This window comes from Candoia aspera, chromosome 4 (assembly GCF_035149785.1).
Source record: "Candoia aspera isolate rCanAsp1 chromosome 4, rCanAsp1.hap2, whole genome shotgun sequence".
NCBI classification, from domain to species: domain Eukaryota; kingdom Metazoa; phylum Chordata; class Lepidosauria; order Squamata; family Boidae; genus Candoia; species Candoia aspera.
In genome coordinates, this window is record NC_086156.1 from 32,560,309 (window position 1) to 32,579,832 (window position 19,524).

At 34.9% G+C, this 19,524-nt stretch overlaps 1 protein-coding gene across 1 annotated transcript in view; it reads right to left on the reverse strand.

The window, feature by feature from the left end:
• Nucleotides 1–2,418: 2,418 nt before the first annotated feature.
• Nucleotides 2,419–19,524, reverse strand: part of RAPGEF5 (Rap guanine nucleotide exchange factor 5) — a 68,961-nt gene continuing 51,855 nt past the window's right edge. The window contains exons 11-18 of the mRNA XM_063303751.1: nucleotides 18,314–18,436; nucleotides 17,616–17,794; nucleotides 13,875–13,965; nucleotides 12,816–12,866; nucleotides 12,422–12,509; nucleotides 8,601–8,665; nucleotides 6,904–6,958; nucleotides 2,419–5,930 (exon numbers count right to left, since the gene is read on the reverse strand). Of these exons, the coding sequence (XP_063159821.1) occupies nucleotides 5,812–5,930; nucleotides 6,904–6,958; nucleotides 8,601–8,665; nucleotides 12,422–12,509; nucleotides 12,816–12,866; nucleotides 13,875–13,965; nucleotides 17,616–17,794; nucleotides 18,314–18,436 (771 nt within the window). The 3' untranslated portion in view covers nucleotides 2,419–5,811. The remainder of the gene's footprint in view (nucleotides 5,931–6,903; nucleotides 6,959–8,600; nucleotides 8,666–12,421; nucleotides 12,510–12,815; nucleotides 12,867–13,874; nucleotides 13,966–17,615; nucleotides 17,795–18,313; nucleotides 18,437–19,524) is intronic.

Here is a 19,524-nt window from a genome sequence, read left to right on the forward strand (position 1 = left end):
CGAAGGTGGTTGAAGTGGGGGAAAGGCATTGCTCCTTGAAGTGATGGGAAGAAAATATTTGCTAGATGCAGGTGACCTGTAATGGTGGAATTAAGTTGCACCATCCATTAAAGTGAAATTTGCCAGTGTGAATGCTAAGCAGGGTCAGACCTATTCAATATTTTGATGGAACCACAGGAAATCACAGGACTGTAGGCTAAACTGGGAAGTTGAACAAGCATTCTAGAAAACAAAGGCAAGCCATTGCCAAGAAATTAACACGGACATGTCCATTGACATCAGTCAAGCTCTACTTGAAGGAAACTCTACGTACCGTATCAACATCAGAAGCATCTCTGATCAAACGATCCACCTATGTCAATGCAAAAAATTTTACTTGGACCATAATAAATGATCTTAAAGTTAGAAGCTGCCCTACTAATCCCTCCAGACAAATCCTGCCAACTCAAGGGTGTCAGGCAGAAGTCTTCCACAATATCTGCCACCTAATCCCTTTAATTATAAAGATTTGGAAATCTGCACATTTCTGCCTGAAAAGCCTATGATTCATTCCCTAAAGAAAGTAAACTTCCTGGTTCAATTGTCTTGATCAATTAACAAGCTTTCCTGCATATTTGTCAAGTGAGCAAAGAGGAATTCTCTCATTTAGATAGATTTGAGAAACTATGCATCATTGCTGGTATGATTAGATGTCAATTACCTTAACGTAGGTCCTGCGTATATTCTTAACAAGTAACTTGAAATGCAGAGGGTTTTATAAGGCTGTAGCTGGATATGTTACGGACTTGTACTCATAATAGCAGAAGTGCTTTCCCTGCATGATCCATGTATTCCTGTCTAAATTGTTAGACTATAATCTCTTAGATTATCATTATTTCCTCCATACTGACAGAAGCTGGGGTGGGGTAAAACTGAAGAAGAATGGGCTGTCCAAGATCACCCAGGGACTTCATGATTATTGAAATTAAAATACGGGACAGACAGCTCAAGTATATGTTGTGAAACATCCCATTATGATAGAAAAGTTAAGCAAAAACTCACAGACATATTTCATTAATATAATTTGTATTTTGAAAAGCAGTATTAAAAAAGTTTAACATTTTGCTTTTACAAGTTTTATCTTTGTATTGCTCGCCATTATTTTGACAAATTATTGCTTACTAGCTCTCATAAATACACAGAACAGTGATATATACAGAAACCAACACACATGAAATATGTAAAGGGCTACATTGGCAACTGTATTCTTGTTAAACTGGAGTGTTTTATATATGCCAGTTCTAATAATGGTAGGTAAGTACAAGTGTGTCCCTGAGAAGTTAGGCAAATAACCTTAGCTTGGGCAATCTTTCTATTACTTTTAATGCAGATTGAAGCACAATGGCACTCTAGAGAGACCAAAATGGGCAAAACTAAAGGAACCATATCAGGGCTGCAAAAATACAAGCAACTGCTAGCAGCAGCAGTTTTATCCCTTTACTGCCATCTCAATTATCCAGATCTGTGCAGCCCAGACGTAAGTAGCCTTTTATTTAGAGAGTGCCTTTGTTCCTAACAATGTAAAAATAATATAATAAATAGGCTATGCAAATAAATAGTAATTTTAATTTTGCTAAACAGGTTAGTATTTACAACTTACTGTTTGTATTTTTGTAAATGCTCATTTACAGTGCTCAATACAATCCAAAAGGTGTTACACTATTCTGCAGCAGTGCCTTTTTGTTTGAATAATTATTTCCTCAATTTATCTCCCCCCTTTTAATTGCTGGTATTCGTGTTCCTCTTACAAGCCTTATAACTCTTATAATAATTTGGGGACCAAGGGTCAGCCCAATTTATACTGCAATCTGACCCACATTTGCTGAGGAGCAAGACCCATCGTGTTAGTGGAACTTGCCCTCAAAGCATAAAAAAGATTGCATAATATTGATTCTAAACCTTCTTCTGAAGCCAACTTTGGGTGTACACAGAAGATTTTAGGCAGGGACCATTGCTTTGTTACAACAGCAGGATATATTAACCACCTCAAGGCTGGTTCAGTCATTCATCTTAAAACTGCCCTCTTGTTTCAGGAGATAGTTACATAAATGTATCAGGAGTAGGGTACGATGGGCATTGCACAGTACATATCTGGCGCCTGCTCCAGACTCCTCAAATTGTGGTACTTTTTTTCCCCGAACATAACCCTGGAAAGAAAATTGTTCATTTTTACAGTCTGCAGTCTGAATGCACTTCCACAGAAACACTATTATCTAGTTGTTTAGCTCTAAGGCAACAAATGAAGTTACAGGACTTTAAAAAAAAGTGTAACACTGGCTGTGCAGGTAGTATGTTATTCCCCCAAACCAATAAATTTATTTTTCCATGTTTAAATATATCTTAAATTACCTACATATAATCTGCAAGAGATTATAACTGCTATAATCTCTTGCAGAGGTAGAGTGAGATCCAAGTTGTAACCATAACTTATTTTTAGCATCATGAAATATTTGGCTCATAATTTAATTCTGACTGGTCCCTTTGGCTAAATAATGACCAAGTGGCCACTGAACTGAAGGACTCAAGTAATTCTGCCTACAAAGCCGGCACCAGATAGTCCAGCTAACCAGATATGAAAGTTATCCAGTTTTTGCTTTATATCACTAAGCATTAAGCTTGCTCATAAAAGCAGGAAAGAGGTTTCAGAACAGCACAACAGAAAAGCCAGATTTGAATTCACATTACTGTCTTGTCAAGGAAGAACCAAAACAGTAGCTCTAATGCTAGTCTTAACACTGCAATTACACCAGCTAACGGTTAATGGATGTGTAGAGGCAAGAGGACATCTAGAGGTAAGAATTAGCCAGCCTGTGTTATGCATCATCAGTCTTGTATCTACCAATCCTCCCCTGCAAGTCCCATCCTTTCCAGTTAATTTATTCCATTAGGTGGCAAGTTACTTAGTAAGTAGCTGGACAATGAAAAGTTTAAAAAAAGTCGTGTTGCATGTCGGAGCTACTAATGTGGATGTATCTTTACTTTCTAAGTTTAAATCCAGCCTTAGCAAAATCAGAGGCCCACCTTAATAGGTGGATTAAATAACAGGCTCTGATTCTCCCCTCCAAATATCCCCGTGCAATGGTGTGATGAAATAAGCCAGGTTTGGAAAGCCTTGTTTCAAAATGTTCAGTTCCATTGTTGAAGGTGTGGTCAGTTTGTGTGCACAAAAAGCCGATTTACAACAGTTGGGACTTCTCCCTCTGAAAATGCTATTTTTGTCTGTGGATAACGATAATGCTCGAAACATGTTCCTTACTACAGCAACTTCCTACAGCAACTCCTACTGCCAAACCAAACAGCTGCTATTTGGTTAACAAATATATTGCTTCTTCATCTAAGTTGCTGTAAGAAAAACATCCTGGAAATTCCTAAAGAGCTTATCTATGTTGTTTCTAATTTGTCCAACTATCTAACAAAATAATCTATTGTCTACTTAATAATTTCTACCAAATAATTCCTAGAAGACATTGGATAACCAATATACTAAATACTACCAATTACGTTTCAGAAACATACATTCTTTCCTTTATATTATACCTGTACAGAATTTTCAATTTTTTTCTCATGAGGAAGGCCAAATCTAATGGAAAGACTCTCTACTTCATTATAAACAAACAAACAAACCAAACCAAAGAAATTATAATCAACAATTCCTTATCACTTAAAACTGCTTTTGTCCCCCAACAAGTCAATCTTCTGAGAAGGAGCTTGTGTAGAAAAACTTCTTGAATAAATGTGAACTAAGCAGCAGCACAATAAAGAAAATAGTTCAGGTGTTTTCAAGGCAGGCCTAATTTTTAACACACCCTCTCTTGTTGGCCAGTAGTATCACAAAGCAGTATGTTCCTGTGGTACTATAAAAGTCTATTTTGTATAAAGCTGCATATAAATAGATTCTCACAGTGAAATGCATTGCTTTGCATTGTATTTACCACATTCTTCAGGCAATTCCTTGAGAACCCTTAATAGAAGGATAATGAAGACATTCTGAAGACAGGAACAAGTTGCAGACATGATTTCAAGAATGTACATGTAGCTTTGATCTCTCAAAGAGAAAACTGAGGCATGAGAGTTATTACATCAAAGCTTTCACTTTTAAGTCACATGTTCAAATACATTCGAATACATAGCAACAAATCTGTGATTGTCACACATATTTGTTGCATAGATTCTAAATCTTTCTCTCCAAGAAGCATTTTTTTAAATCATAGATTACCATGTTGCCACCCAGAATGAATGTACTGCTTAAACATAGTTATGCAAGTGTCACAGAAGTTACTGGAAAGTGCTACTCATGAAATCACAGATTCTCCTTCTTTGTGTTGCATCATGCTGTGATCTTGACAGCACAGCACTTTCTTACAGCAATGTGAATGAAAAGCAATCTTGTCAATGTGAAGCTCAATAGATAATCTTCAGCCTTTCTCCTTTATAGCTGCACCTTGATGAAAGAAAGCCAACAAAAAACTTTCTTGAGAATCATCCATTTCATTTCCAATGCAAATTCTCTTCTGGTAGTCAGAGTCCTCCTCTTCTTGTAAACTGGAATTCATCCTCAGCTTTTAACAAAGCAAGGAAAAAACAGCAGTATGCCTGTTTCTCAAAGTACATCTCTTCTATGGTCAGATTCATGAGATAAACCATATGATTTATTTGAATTTGGCTTAGTATGTTGTATGAACTTATGTTTGTAAATCATGGTTTATGACTTAGACAACAAGATCAGATTTAACTTAGCTATAAAGTATAGTAAGTGTGCCATAGTACTTTCACTCATTACTTCTTTGAGGTAATTCTGGGGATTCTAGTTTTTTGAGTTGCAAGCAACAGCCCCACATGATAGATTCTTCCTTACCAATTTAGCACTGTTTTGCAATAAACTTGCACCAGTCTAAAGATAATAATGGTAATTAGTAAAGTGGACATAGAAGTAAAACACACTACATTTGTTTGTAATAAAGCTACAGGCAGGACACTTTTGTGACACTGCTTGCCTCTAATAGAATTACTAGGAAAGGATAAAAAAACTGAGATGGCTCTAAAGTTCAAAAAGCATTATCTATAGGAAATATTAAAAGCACAGTACTCTAAATTCTAATCTGGCATAAAAGGACAGCATGGGTTACTATAATTGATGAGGTGACATCTTGCTTTATAGGCAGCACATTTTGAAATACGTTAAACTCAAGTATTAACTGTGCTTGGCTCAAATTTTACACTTTGTTAAATTCTATTAAGTATGCTGAATTCTAACAACTTGTCTTTATGCTTTGAGCTTGAAGTGGATGCCAGCACATGTATCAGGGAAGATTCACCAATACCTGCCCTGCTGCTTTCATTTTGGCCCCACAGTCAATACTTTGGGCAGCTTATGATTAGTGAGGTATATCCCTGCGTGCCAAATTATGAGCACTTTTCTCAAAACAGTGCTGTTAGCTGAATAGGTCCTTATAAAGACAGAACATTTTATTTCAATTTAACACTGATGGATGTGGGACTGAAAGCTATTTTGAATAAGGTTTTCAAGAAAATCAAGGTTTTGAATATGGTGAATGCATTTCTTCTCTGCAGCTGAATGGATGTGGCATTTCTTCATCTCGGGAGGCTGTTGTGAAGAGCTCCTCCTCTTGCTTTGCATGAGATGCCTGCATGTACTGTGGCACCAATTACTGATAAAACTCAGTAACCATCCATTTCTTAGGGAAGTAACATGCTTGGCACATAAATATTCATTTAATTAGAAGTGCTGGAGTTATGTGAGTGAGCATGAATTCACATACGAGGTTCTATCCTGTGAGAAAGTTCAAACAACATCTGTTGATTATCAATGATATGCAAATGATGGACATAGGACTTCAGCTCCTCATGCTCTTTTGAGGGTATTTCATTTCCTATTGTTTTGAGAAGAGAAAAACAAGAGGTCAGTTACCCTGCATCTTTTCTGAAGCCCTATCTCAAAGTTTAATCAACTATTTATTTTAATGAAACTCCTGAACTTATTTTTTATTTCTATAAAATAATGGAAATTTTCTAGTGACTTCTAACTTCATAGTGACCTGCAAATAGTGGCTTTGCATGACTTCTACATTAATGAAGAATATAAAGTAGGTACGTCATTCTGTGTGTAGACTGTACAGTCTCAAAACAAGCTTTCACCATGAACTGAGATCAAACTGCATTACAAAAAAATCTGTAAAGATTACATTGAAAAAGCTGTTCTCCCAATCTGTTCAATATATTTTGGTTCATGTACTACAGAAAACACTCAAGATGGTGGAAATAATTTTGTGCAAAGAAAAAAATACTAACAATTATTTATGTGAATACATAGGACTTTCATTTCCTGGCATTTTTTATTCCATGACTTTCATGTATTCTGTGTGTGTGTGTGTTGATATGTAACAAGGGTGGGAAACCTGTGGTTCTCCAAACGTTACTAAATTCGGCACCCACCAGCCATGCTCATGTTGGGAGCATGCTGGTATTGGCTGGTAAAAGATATTGGGAGTTGAAGTTTAACATCTGAAGGATCCCCCAGAAAACTCCAAAATGAATGGCTAATTTATAATATTTAATGTGATAGAATTATTAATACATAACTGGAGATAATCATATTAAGTATATTTCATTTTAATATAATTGAAATAAAACCAAAAGTTCTTAAAACTGAGTTTATCTACTAATTTTAAGAGTACAGCCACCAGCATATCAATCAAAAGCCAAGGGTAGCCCTTAGGGCTGCATCCCTGCCTTAATATGTAAGAACATAGACACTAAAAAGGTAGGCTCTGATTCAAGTTTAAGCTGGAGCATACCGGTCTGTGTGTGTGTGTGTGTGTGTGTCTCAAAATGTCATTCACTTACCAAATTGGTTGCGCCTACAATGCCTCAATGATCGGACTGTGTCTGCAATCATGTGCTGTGAAGATAAAATACACAGATTAACACTGAGCCAGTAAACACTAATATTGGGAATGAACAGCATGTATAAGCTCCAAATTATGAGGGCAGGATGTCTCTGCCATAAAATGGAAATTTGGATTCTATTTGCTCCAGGAGTTAGGGTTAGGGTTATAGATGATTTCAAACATTACTCATGGTTGCATTGACAGATTTTATTACAGGAGCTATATGAAACCATTTAAATTCCGCCTTTATCATATTTGTGGGATAAGGTGACACAGGAGGAATCCATAGGTTTTTTCTACCCACCCCCCCAAAAAAACACTCCAACCTCCATTCCTGCTAAGAGCAGAATGGCAATTCAGGTGAACAGAAGAGAACAGAAAATTTTAGCCAGTAAAAATTAGGCAATGTGGCATCAGAAACTGAAGAAGTCATAAAGTATTCTATCCAATATATCTAGGAACTGCAGGTCTTGGAGTTAATAGGTTTTTTTTAAAGAAAGGTTTTCATCCTATGTCATTCTTTTCCAAGGTAAAATAGGTCACAGGGATATATTTAAAGAGAAAAAAAAATACACTTATATGATCAGATATCAGGCTGATTTGAACCGACAAAACTCCATTAATATTCACTGATTTATTCCTGAAGAAAATAATGTAGTATTTTTCTACAATTAATCACAGTTGCAATCCCTTTATCAATATAGGCCAAATAATTTAATTGCATATAGTAATGGAACTAACCTGACTACCAATTAGCCATAAGTATATGGAAGCATAGAGAATAATAAAAAGCACAAAATGCCTAACTTCCTAAAAATACAACTGCATTAGGAAAATAGAATGTTTTCCTACCTTAATGTAAACTAACACAACATAGTTACAAGAATTCTATTGAATGGAACAGTTCATGGTTCTGTGGAAATGTTGAATTTCCCCTAATTATGTAAATACCTTTACTTCTTTTTCAAACATCTGCCTATTTATCTGATAATCTAATAATCCCTCTTAAAAACATTTTCTCCAACCAATAAAAATAAATTAAGTAATTACATTTGATATAACCTTGTGCCTGAGCACTGTAATGTACGCTGCTGCTTTTCCTCTACTTTAGTGTCTGTTTTTTAAAAAAAATTAAAAATAGTCATGAAGAAATGTTTTTGATAGGTGATTCAGTATCTTATATTATGGATCTTTTGCCCCTTCTGAAAATGTTTATAAAATTAAACTTAATGCCTTCCCAAAGTTGCTTCGAGCTCTGCTTACTACTGAATCTAATCACAAATACTTTCTCAATTTCATTTGTTATCATTTTAATGAACTTCCTTACTTAAAAATATATGAATATTTCTGCAAAAGGGGGAACAAATCCATGCATAATCCACAATCAGATAAACAACAGAGAACTAAAAATCAGTTAACGATGTGTGAAATATTTAGAATAGTAGATGTTCGCTAAGCTTGACTATTGGGTTAGTTATTTTTCTAGTGGGAATACTCACTAGAAAGCTGAAGCAGAGAGAATTAAATCTAGTTTTAAGAAGAAGAAATACGAAGAAGAAATAATATTATAAGAGTAAGAAAGGAGGATGAGTGATAATATAGAAATGGGAGTCTTTTCATGATGTTGAATTTAGAGTGGGAAATGATACATACCAGCTTTTCAAAATTTACAAGGTTATCCAGAAATGTTTTGTTTCCTTCATGTATAAATGTCACATCTAAGAAACACAAATGTATTTTTCAACTTAACTTTCCATTTTCACATGGCAACAGTAATAAAACACACTGGTGTTAGTTATTGTATTTTCATGTATAAGCAAGCATTCAGAAAATTTAACTTGATACACAAGTAAAAAAAAAACCTGAAGAAAGGGAGTGAAAAAAACCAAACTGTACAAATCTGGAGTTCTAAGTGAAATATTTGAATCATCATATACACATAAAGGAATTCTCTGGGAACCTACCTAATGTGCATCAGTCCCTGGCTCCTGTCCACCTTGGTTCCTCTTCTCCTGTAACCTGCTGACTTGGCAGCACCAAATCTTGTATTCCCTATCATCAGCAGAATCACCACAACCACTTATCAAACAAATCTCCTGATAGTCCTTCCTCTTTTATGGACAAATCCTTCCTACCATCCTATCCCTGCCAATTAAAATGGGTGGACCTTAGGCACAACTTTCATTCAGATTTTATTCCCACACCAAAAGCTCAGCACCATTAGGGAGGTAACTGTCTGGTGCTATCCCAAAAACACCTTCTCTCATCTTTTAAGCTAAAGATCTCAGCATCCACCTCTCATATGGGCTTGGTAGTTTTTGAAGTGACTGTGAGAGAGATGAATGCAGAATGGCAGGAAGGAATTTACAGTGGATCTTGGTTGGTTTTCTCAAGGCAAAAGGGAGGACACTCAACAGTACTCTTATCTCAAGTTAGGAACATTTAAACAGTAAGATCCATCACGAGAGCCAACTGAACAGTGGTACCCAATGACTGGATATCCATAGTTCTATGCCAAGCTTGAAGGCAGTGTCGAGTCATTGGGTACCACTGTTCAGTTGGCTCTCATGATGGATCTTAGAGATCTTCAAGACATCCGTAATGATTTATCTTTTCTATCTGGTTTTAATAATATGCAGTAGTTTTATATTATTTAAACATGTTTATTTTGCTTTATGGTATTTAAATTGTTTAAATTTTAATATAAACTACTCTCAGTCTTTTGGGAAGGATAACGTAGAATAAAAATAAAATTAAATAATTCACCCTTTTTTTCTTTTTGATTTGCTGCTTTAAGTGTTAGCACAGGCAATAAAAGATTAAAGAGTGCCAGTACCATTGCATATACTTCTAAAAATATTTTGATTTCTTGAATTCTTTCCAAATTGACATTTGCCGAATTAATGCTCCAAATGCTACTCATTTCTCCTCTTCTTCCATAATGACAGGCATTTTTCACTCCTGGAACTTCGTATTATAGAATCCTAATGTAATACATATTCACCTTTTCACCTGCTGAATGTGTTACTGTCAATATTAATAATGATTAATAATGAAGACTAACAGCCATCTTTTAATTTTGTTGAAATCAAAAACAAAACTGAAAGCCTTAGAATCAATCAATCACGTTTATTACAGCCCTAAGGCCAGACACAATAAACTACACATAATAACAATCTTAGGTAAAGGTAAAGGTTTCCCTTGACATTAAGTCCAGTCGTGTCCGACTCTAGGGGGTGGTGCTCATCTCCATTTCAAAGCCGAAGAGCCGGCATTTGTCCGTAGACACTTCCTCCGTGGTCATGTGGCTGGCATGACTACACGGAACGCCGTTACCTGCCCACCGAAGCGGTACCTATTAATCTACTCACATTTGCATGTTTTCGAACTGCTAGGTTGGCAGGAGCTGGGACTAGCAACGGGAGCTCACCCCGTCACGCGGATTCGAACCGCCGACTTTATGATCGGCAAGCTCAGCAGCTCAGTGGTTTAACCTACAGTGCCACCGTGTCCCTTAATAACAATCTTACATTAATATATATATGTATGTAAAAACAAAAGCAATCAATATACTATGATCCAAAATTTGTTTAAAAATAAAAATACTAAATGAATTAATACTATGTTAAAAATTCCAAATCTAAGTGATGGTGCAGCGTTTTGTGCAGATGGTAGCACAAAACCTGGCAACCTGGGAGGATATTTTTGGGTCCTTATCTTAAAGAAGTAGCATTAGGTAGAAGTCACTCTCCCTACCCGGAAATTTCTTCAGTAATGGCTATATAAGGCTCTGTCTAGAGTCCTTATATAGGGAACAATATAATAGCATATGGCTTACGGTTTCTACTGAACCATCTCCACATGGACATAGCTGCAAGGGAGTACCCTTAAAACGTCCAAAAAGGACTGCTGAGGGCAATGCGTCCAGCCTGGCTAAAGTAAAAGCTTTACAAAACTTCAAAATGATGATAGATGATAAATAAGAAGCTGGAATGAACCCTTCCAGAAGCAATTGGCAGATATTGGGGTATAGCACCTTACTTAAATTGTAGATTTTCTCATTCCCACTTGTGAGGTAGACATAATGACTATATCATCGGCATACAATAATGCTGGAATTGCACAATCAGCCAAAATAGGTGGATGATGGGCTGGAACAGCAAGTGCTTGAATTATTGGATTTAGATACAAATTGAAAAGCAATGGAGTTAATATGCAGCCTTGTCTTACACCTCTATAAGTTGGGACAGCTTTAGATAAATGTCCCCAGGGGGTGCATCTAATTTTCAGGGAGGTATTTGAATAAAGCGACTGAATAAGAGCTAACAGCCTTTTATCAATCATGGAACGTCTCAAGATATCCCACAATCTCTCCCTTGATATTAGGTCAAAAGCTGACTTAAAATCAACAAAGGTTGCAAAAAGGGAACCATGAGAAGGGGGGGAATATTTTTCTGCCAGATGGTGAAGGACCAAACAATGGTCTAGCGTTGAACGTTCCTCTCTAAATCCAGCCTGTTCTTCAGCAATAATATTTTCGTTTTGTACCCAATCCACTAAATTTAAATATAAAAATCTGGCATAAAGTTTATTTATTGTGTTTAATAAACTGATAAGCCTATAATTTGTAGGGTCAAGACTATTTCCTTTATTTCTATTTATTGGTACAATGATGGCCTGATTCCAGTCTGATGGGAAATGTCCTGTGTTATTAATGTGTGTGAACAAGGTGGCCAGAACTGGGGCCCACCAGTCTTTATTTTCCCTTATTAATTCTGGGGGGATAAAATCACCTCCAGGTGCTTTACCTGGTTTTAGTTGGGCAATGAGATCTTAGAAGCCTTAGAAGGAGTGGGAGAGTGAAGTAAAGAAATCTGCTTTGCTGCTAACAATTACATGCTGAAATAAATTCAGTGGAGCAGAAAACAAACCAGAGTTTCAAAAGCAATTATTTGTGAGTTTATTATAGAAATTCAGTTAATTTAAATGGTGTATTACAGAACTGATACCTAAGAAAGTAGTTCAATTTTCCTTTGAACATTATCAGTCAAAATCAGACCTCTTAGGAAAACAGGAAATACATTTTACCAGTCTATTAATCAATCAAGCTGATTGAGCAGCTGTGTAGGATTCCAAAACAGGGTCTTCCCCAGTTATGCAATGAGACTGAAATTGAATCTGATCCAAAACGAATGCATTTACCACAGTTACAACATAATCATGTACATGTTTGCATGGAAATAAGGCCCACTATATTTTGTCAGCCTTACTGGCTAGTAGATCTATGTAAGACTGCAGCCTACCCATGTATGTTTTAAAAGTTACTTTATTCTTCAATGTCTAAAAATATAATCCTAAATATTATTGAAAAGGATTAAGACCCATTACACTTGACTGAGGCAAGGCCTCTAAGTTTAGGATTCCACTATGATATAAAATTTGTATAAGCAATAAATATGGTCAAGCCAGATTACCTTTAAGGAGTAAAGGCATGAAGGGAATCTTTGGAGATTTCATTTTCTTGAACGCATCCCTATAGGCTTTGTGATTCAGAGAAGGATCCTGTTGAAATGATTTCACTCTATTAAGAACAGCAGTTTGAAATCAACTACATTTGTATAAGCTTTTGTTTAGATACAAAATATTTAGATACATAAGTATTTTTTTCCTTGAAAAATGAGGCAGAAAAAGTTTCTTAAAGAAAGAGGACTAGATGAAGTAATATATATCCTTATCTGAAATATATTAAATTTGTGTAAAGCTAAATGTTGAATACAACACATCTAAGGTTAGATAACGATGCTTCCATTTTCAACAAAAATACATAGGTAGGGAAATTAAAGACAATTCTATGTAAAACCTACTTACTGTCAAACTTTCAAGTTCAGCAAAGAGCTTCTTAAACTTTCCAGGCATTCTCTGCAATACAATACTGCGTATTAAAAGACTGGAACTGGAATCAAATACTAGATTCTATCAGTGACACATCTGTAGTATATTAAATTTAAAAATGAGGTCTTTCTTATCTTAGAATTCTTTGTTATAGATAATGTTTGACATAAAAAAGTTTTTAAGAACCCATGTTTATTATTTAATACTGTTTACAAACACCTGGATTTGTATTTCTGTAATATTATCTTTGTAAAATTTATGTAGAGAAGCAGGTTATTATCAATCGCATTATCATCTTTGTTGAAGAGAGGATGTCCTGATCGTTGATTTTACCACAGTAGTCTTACTGGGATTTTGAGGAAGGGAAAAATCAGTGCTGTTCTATTTGTATGACTAGACTCATCAAATGCAATTTTTTTCAACCAAAAAATATCAAGGGTGAAAATACTAGAAAACTGAATATTCAACAGAAATATTATGTTAGAAAATCCTTGGAACTCCTACAGTAATTATGCAGGAAAAGTGTCCCTCTCAAGCAAACTGGGTTCAATTAAGCCTTCTTAACTTATACTGCACTGCATTTTTTTAAACTTACACTACATTAATTTTGAAATAATACTTGTACTTTGGAAGAAAATTTCGTTAACAGTAGTACTGTACAAAATAAATTAACAGTTTATCTCTGTAACCAAGCTTTTGTCTAATACGATATGTAATTTTCCAGGAATTAACATTTGTTAAATGTATAGAATTCTCCATGGTGTTTCCAAGTCATGCAATTCATACTGAAGGGAAAACAACTTAGACATTATCAGCTTCCAAAATTGTTTATAAATTTTGTTTTGGATTTATTTCCCTAAAATAAGGTTTTTTAAATATGTTGTTTCAATATCAATAACATTAATGAGAAACTCAATAATGCATGCCTGTAGTTAAGTGCGACTTCTTTTTTCTTTTCATATATACCATAGTGCTGAAAAACATGAGTAAAAACAATTATCTGGAAAAAAAGAAGCAATACAATTTTCATATTACCTCCCATGTCTGAGAAAGCCGGCTGACAGAGGCAGTGTTAAGTCCCATGACAATGGCAAAAAATGAATTCAGATTTCGTTGGGCTTTGCAGCTATGAAATAATATCAGAAAAGTAATTTACTTTTGGTGTTCAAATTCACATAACAAGCTGTTGTTTAAAATACAGATTGTTGAATTTATAGAATATTTGTGGGGTTCTGTTTTTCAGATAAAATGTACGCAATGTATTATTTTCTAACTACATGAATCTAAACTATGAAAACTTGAAGGATTTTTTTTTTTAACTCGAAGGAAACACTGCTCCATTCTTTGGAAATCACCCCATTATTTTGATAATTCCAAACAACACGATTTAAAATGCAAACTGAAAATTCAAATTTATGGAGATTCACAATAGAAAGAACAATTCTGTTTTCTCTAAACTGCGAGTCATAAATGTGCAATTTCTTCTTACAGGTATACATACATTACAAACACACACAGACACATACACACAAATACCCTGGTGAATTAATATTCTCTAGCTGCACAGCTTGGATTTATCTAAATTAAATCTTTCTCCACTGTTGCTTACACAAAGCTTGGCAATGTTAAGAATATTTTTCATGTGTTCTGCATCCTTCAATATATTCTACAGCTTCTAATTGAAAATTTAATTAACATGCTACCAATATTTTCTATTGAATTATTATTTATTATTATAATCATATTACGATGATCAGACAAGTACTTTTCTGATATTTATATAGATCAGATTCTATACAGCAATTTTAATATTGATAGTGCTGTCTGGTTGAAGAATCTCATTATCTTTGTAGAAATGTTCAGTCTGTCTTGAAGAAGACAATAGACTAGGAAGGACAAGAGACCTCTTCCAGAAAATTAGAAACATCGGAGGTAAATTCCAGGCCAAAATGGGTATGATCGAAAACAAAGATGGCAAGGACCTAACAGAAGAAGAAGAGATCAAGAAAAGGTGGCAAGAATATACAGAAGACCTGTATAGGAAGGATAACAATATCGGGGATAGCTTTAACGGTGTGGTCAGGGAGCTAGAGCCAGACATCCTGAAGAGTGAGGTTGAATGGGCCTTAAGAAGCATTGCTAATAACAAGGCAGCAGGAGACAACGGCATCCCAGCTGAACTGTCCAAAATCTTGCAAGATGATGCTGTCAAGGTAATGCATGCTGTATGCCAGCAAATTTGGAAAACACAAGAATGGCCATCAGACTGGAAAAAATCGACTTATATCCCCATACCAAAAAAGGGAAACACTAAAGAATGTTCAAACTATCGAACAGTGGCACTCATTTCACATGTCAGTAAGGTAATGCTCAAGATCCTGCAAGGTAGACTTCAGCAATTCATGGAGCGGGAATTGCCAGATGTACAAGCTGGGTTTAGAAAAGGCAGAGGAACTAGGGACCAAATTGCCAATATCCGATGGATAATGGAAAAAGCCAGGGAGTTTCAGAAAAACATCTATTTCTGTTTTATTGACTATTCTAAAGCCTTTGACTGTGTGGACCATAACAAATGGTGGCAAGTTCTTAGCGGTATGGGGATACCAAGTCACCTTGTATGCCTCCTGAAGAATCTGTATAACGACCAAGTAGCAACAGTAAGAATAGACCACGGAACAACGGACTGGTTTAAGATTGGGAAAGGAGTACGGCAGGGCTGTATCCTCTCACACTACCTATTCAACTTGTACGCAGAACACATCATGCGACATGCTGGGCTTGAGGAATCCAAGGCTGGAGTTAAAATTGCTGGAAGAAACATTAACAATCTCAGATATGCAGATGATACCACTTTGATGGCTGAAAGTGAAGAGGAACTGAGGAGCCTTATGATGAAGGTGAAAGAAGAAAGTGCAAAAGCTGGCTTGCAGCTAAACCTCAAAAAAACCAAGATTATGGCAACCAGCTTGATTGATAACTGGCAAATAGAGGGAGAAAATGTAGAAGCAGTGAAAGACTTTGTATTTCTAGGTGCGAAGAATAATGCAGATGCTGACTGCAGTCAGGAAATCAGAAGATGCTTAATCCTTGGGAGAAGAGTAATGACAAATCTCCATAAATAGTTAAGAGCAGAGACATCACACTGACAACAAAGGTCCGCATAGTTAAAGCAATGGTGTTCCCTGTAGTAACATATGGCTGCGAGAGCTGGACCATAAGGAAGGCTGAGAGAAGGAAGACAGATGCTTTTGAACTGTGGTGTTGGAGGAAAATTCTGAGAGTGCCTTGGACTGCAAGAAGATCAAACCAGTCCATCCTCCAGGAAATAAAGCCAGACTGCTCACTTGAGGGAATGATATTCAAGGCAAAACTGAAATACTTTGGCCACATAATGAGAAGACAGGACACCCTGGAGAAGATGCTGATGCTAGGGAGAGTGGAAGGCAAAAGGAAGAGGGGCCGACCAAGGGCAAGGTGGATGGATGATATTCTAGAGGTGACGGACTCGTCCCTGGGGGAGCTGGGGGTGTTAACGACCGACAGGAAGCTCTGGCGTGGGCTGGTCCATGAAGTCACGAAGAGTCGGAAGCAACTAAACAAATAAACAACAAATACGAGAAATACTTGCTCAAAAATATAAATATGAACAAAATGCAAGTATCAGTTGCACATGACCTCACACTATGTTATGTCAGCTTACCTGCAAGTCAGTAAAGCAACTAAGTTTTTAAACTACTCATTTTTAAATTCTTATTCCAAGTATGCATTAGTTTTATAATTTTAATATATTCTGCCATGCATAATATTTTCAGGACGAAGTATAAATATATTATGTACATTCCTAATCTGTGGAAAATACTTATAGAATAACTTTTGTCTGGATATGCAGTACATCATTTCAACAGAACGTATATTTACTGAGTAAAGAAGATAGCACCTTGACAGTATTTTGAATACTATTATAAAATATAATTATAGTTCCATTAGGTGGGGCTCTTGGTATTTTTTAAACAAGTAATTTGAAAGGATCTTAAATATCTTTTGAATATAATATGGTTTTCCACTTAGACAAAGTTCAGTGAAAATCCATATTAAGATTTTAATGCCTATATTCCAAATAGAACATACAAAATATATAAAAGACTTTTGATGTTCAGTTTTCCCAGATTCAAATAACACCGATAACCTTTTCAGATTCTTGGCTAATTTTTATCTGTGTATACTGTATATTAAAATGTCAGTCATGGAAATATGAAACTCAAAATAACTCTAAATTAAATAATCAAATTTGATAAATACACAAAATGAATTTGCTTCAGTTCATAAAGTTAATATTTATATGAACAGTGTCTTCATGTTTGTAAGCATACTGCTGAGAAATTCATTTTGTATATTTCATACTATGTAAGTATACAACTGAATCAAACCATGAAGGAAGGTAAAGGGAATTAAATGAAATGAAGCTAATACACTTTAATAGTAGTAGTTCAATGAGACTTTGCTTAGTATCCCTATGTGTACAAGAATAGTTTCACACAGAGGAACAACTGGAGAAATAAATCATGTATATACAGAGAAGTGAGACTAAAATAAAGTATAAAAGCATTATCAACGCACAGCAAGTTTTAGAAATATAGTTATTTAAATCAGGCATTGCATTTTCTACGCATATTTCAATGGACAAAACAAAATATATAGAATATTTTCTTTTATTATCCCTGGCTGAATGTATTCAACAGGAACCAGATATCAATATTAATTTAATTTTTAACTTACTGAGCAGCAATTTTAATGAACTTTTTCACCAGCTGTACACGTTTACAGAGCTGGTTGCAGAGTAGTATTTCTGTGGCAACCCAGAGTTGAACTTCGTTGCATCTTTGAAGCAGAAGACTAAGATTCACAGTGTTTTTCCCGCTGCCTTGTCGGCTGAAGGTGAAATATATCAGTTCTTGCTGGAAGACAGTTAAAAAGCATTTAAAATGCAAATTAGAATTTAATAATCTGAAAAATGTAACTATTGATACTTGGTCAGATAACCCATTTTAGTAACTTACGAACAAACCTCTAGCAATTCAGAAAGTAATTTGGCAATTATTCTTTTAGTCAAAACTATGAAAAATGTAGTATCAGATTGTGATTTAATATCCATTAGTCATTGCTGGTTTCAGTTTGAAAAGCTTTTGAGAATTGGATGAAATCTCTTTTTCTTCTTTGTCGAAGAAGCAATATATACATACCCTTGGCAATAGGAATTTTTTCATTCAGCAGTAGAAGCTATTATGATTTTCATTTATTTACATCAGACAAAAATAAATTATCAATTTTAAGGAAAATGTTTAGGAGATTTGTGTGGTATTCTGCCTGTGGAAGGACCCCAAAATAATTGCAAAAAAAATAATCACATGAGAAAACACGTTGCAATCAATCAAAACTAAGCAAAGCATTGATAGTATGCAAATTCATTATCTTACTTCATGAACCAAATTGAAAAGATTCCAGTCAAAAATTGTTAATTCCAAAGCAAGGTCCCAGGTGTTAATCCCCAAAATTTTCACTGATCGTTGCTGGATTTCCTCATTTTCAGCAAAAGGGATCTAAACCAACAGACACACAGAAAAAGAAGCATATGTACCTCAAAAGTCAACTGCAAAGAAATGTTTTAAATATTTTTGCCTTGAAATCATTATGGTTAATATTAAGAGCAGCAGCATATGTCTTATTACATTAGGTAACTCCACGAAGATAAATATCAGTATTTATAACTACCTAGATACATAAAAATACAATCATCAACAGGATACCTGACCATACCGAAACTAACATTTCAAATAAATTTGGCATGCCCAACAAGATTTTACTGCAAGTAAACTAAATAAAAACTATTTTTTTATTTCTAAGACCTAAACAAGCATATAATATATTACTATACATGTAGTTCAGTATGCTTCCATACAATATTCATCTTTGTAGACTTCTTGGACATGCTGGTTCTTTCTTTAAAATGGCTAAATCTAAACATACCCAACAAATAGAGAGAGAGAGCGTGTGTGTGTGTATATATATATAATTTATATAAAAATTTATATTTTGTAACAATTTTTTTTATTCTTTTATTATTTGTAAACCGCCCAGAATCGTCGTTATATGAGATTGGCGGTGAAGAAATTTGATAAATAAATACATAAAATTGTAACACCAAGAAATAAACTTCTTAACTTGTAGTGTTATTTTAACAATTAATGTTTTCTTTGAGTTTAATAAAAATTAACATCTCTTTATGAAACAATGACATTTTGTAAGAAATAAATTATTCAAATGAAACTAATCACGTGGCTCTGCTCTGCATAAGAAATACTGTATATCCCACTGAATTCAACTGAACTTATTTCACAGGAAATGTGTACAAGTATCAAAATGCCAAGGATGGGTCAGAATCTCCAAGTAACATTTCCTTCAATACAGTTGCAATAACAATTCTTCCAATGTGGAATGCCAGTTTCTATTTGAATTAGTATGTTTTAAGAGGGATTTAACTATACCCACAGGAGTCACTTAAAACAATTTTTTCAGTAATGTTAAAAAAAGTTTGCATTTCCTTTTATGAACTATCATATATCATATTAATAATGATTTGATAAATTCATGCCTTAAACCTTCATAACTCTTATGTTATAAAAGATGT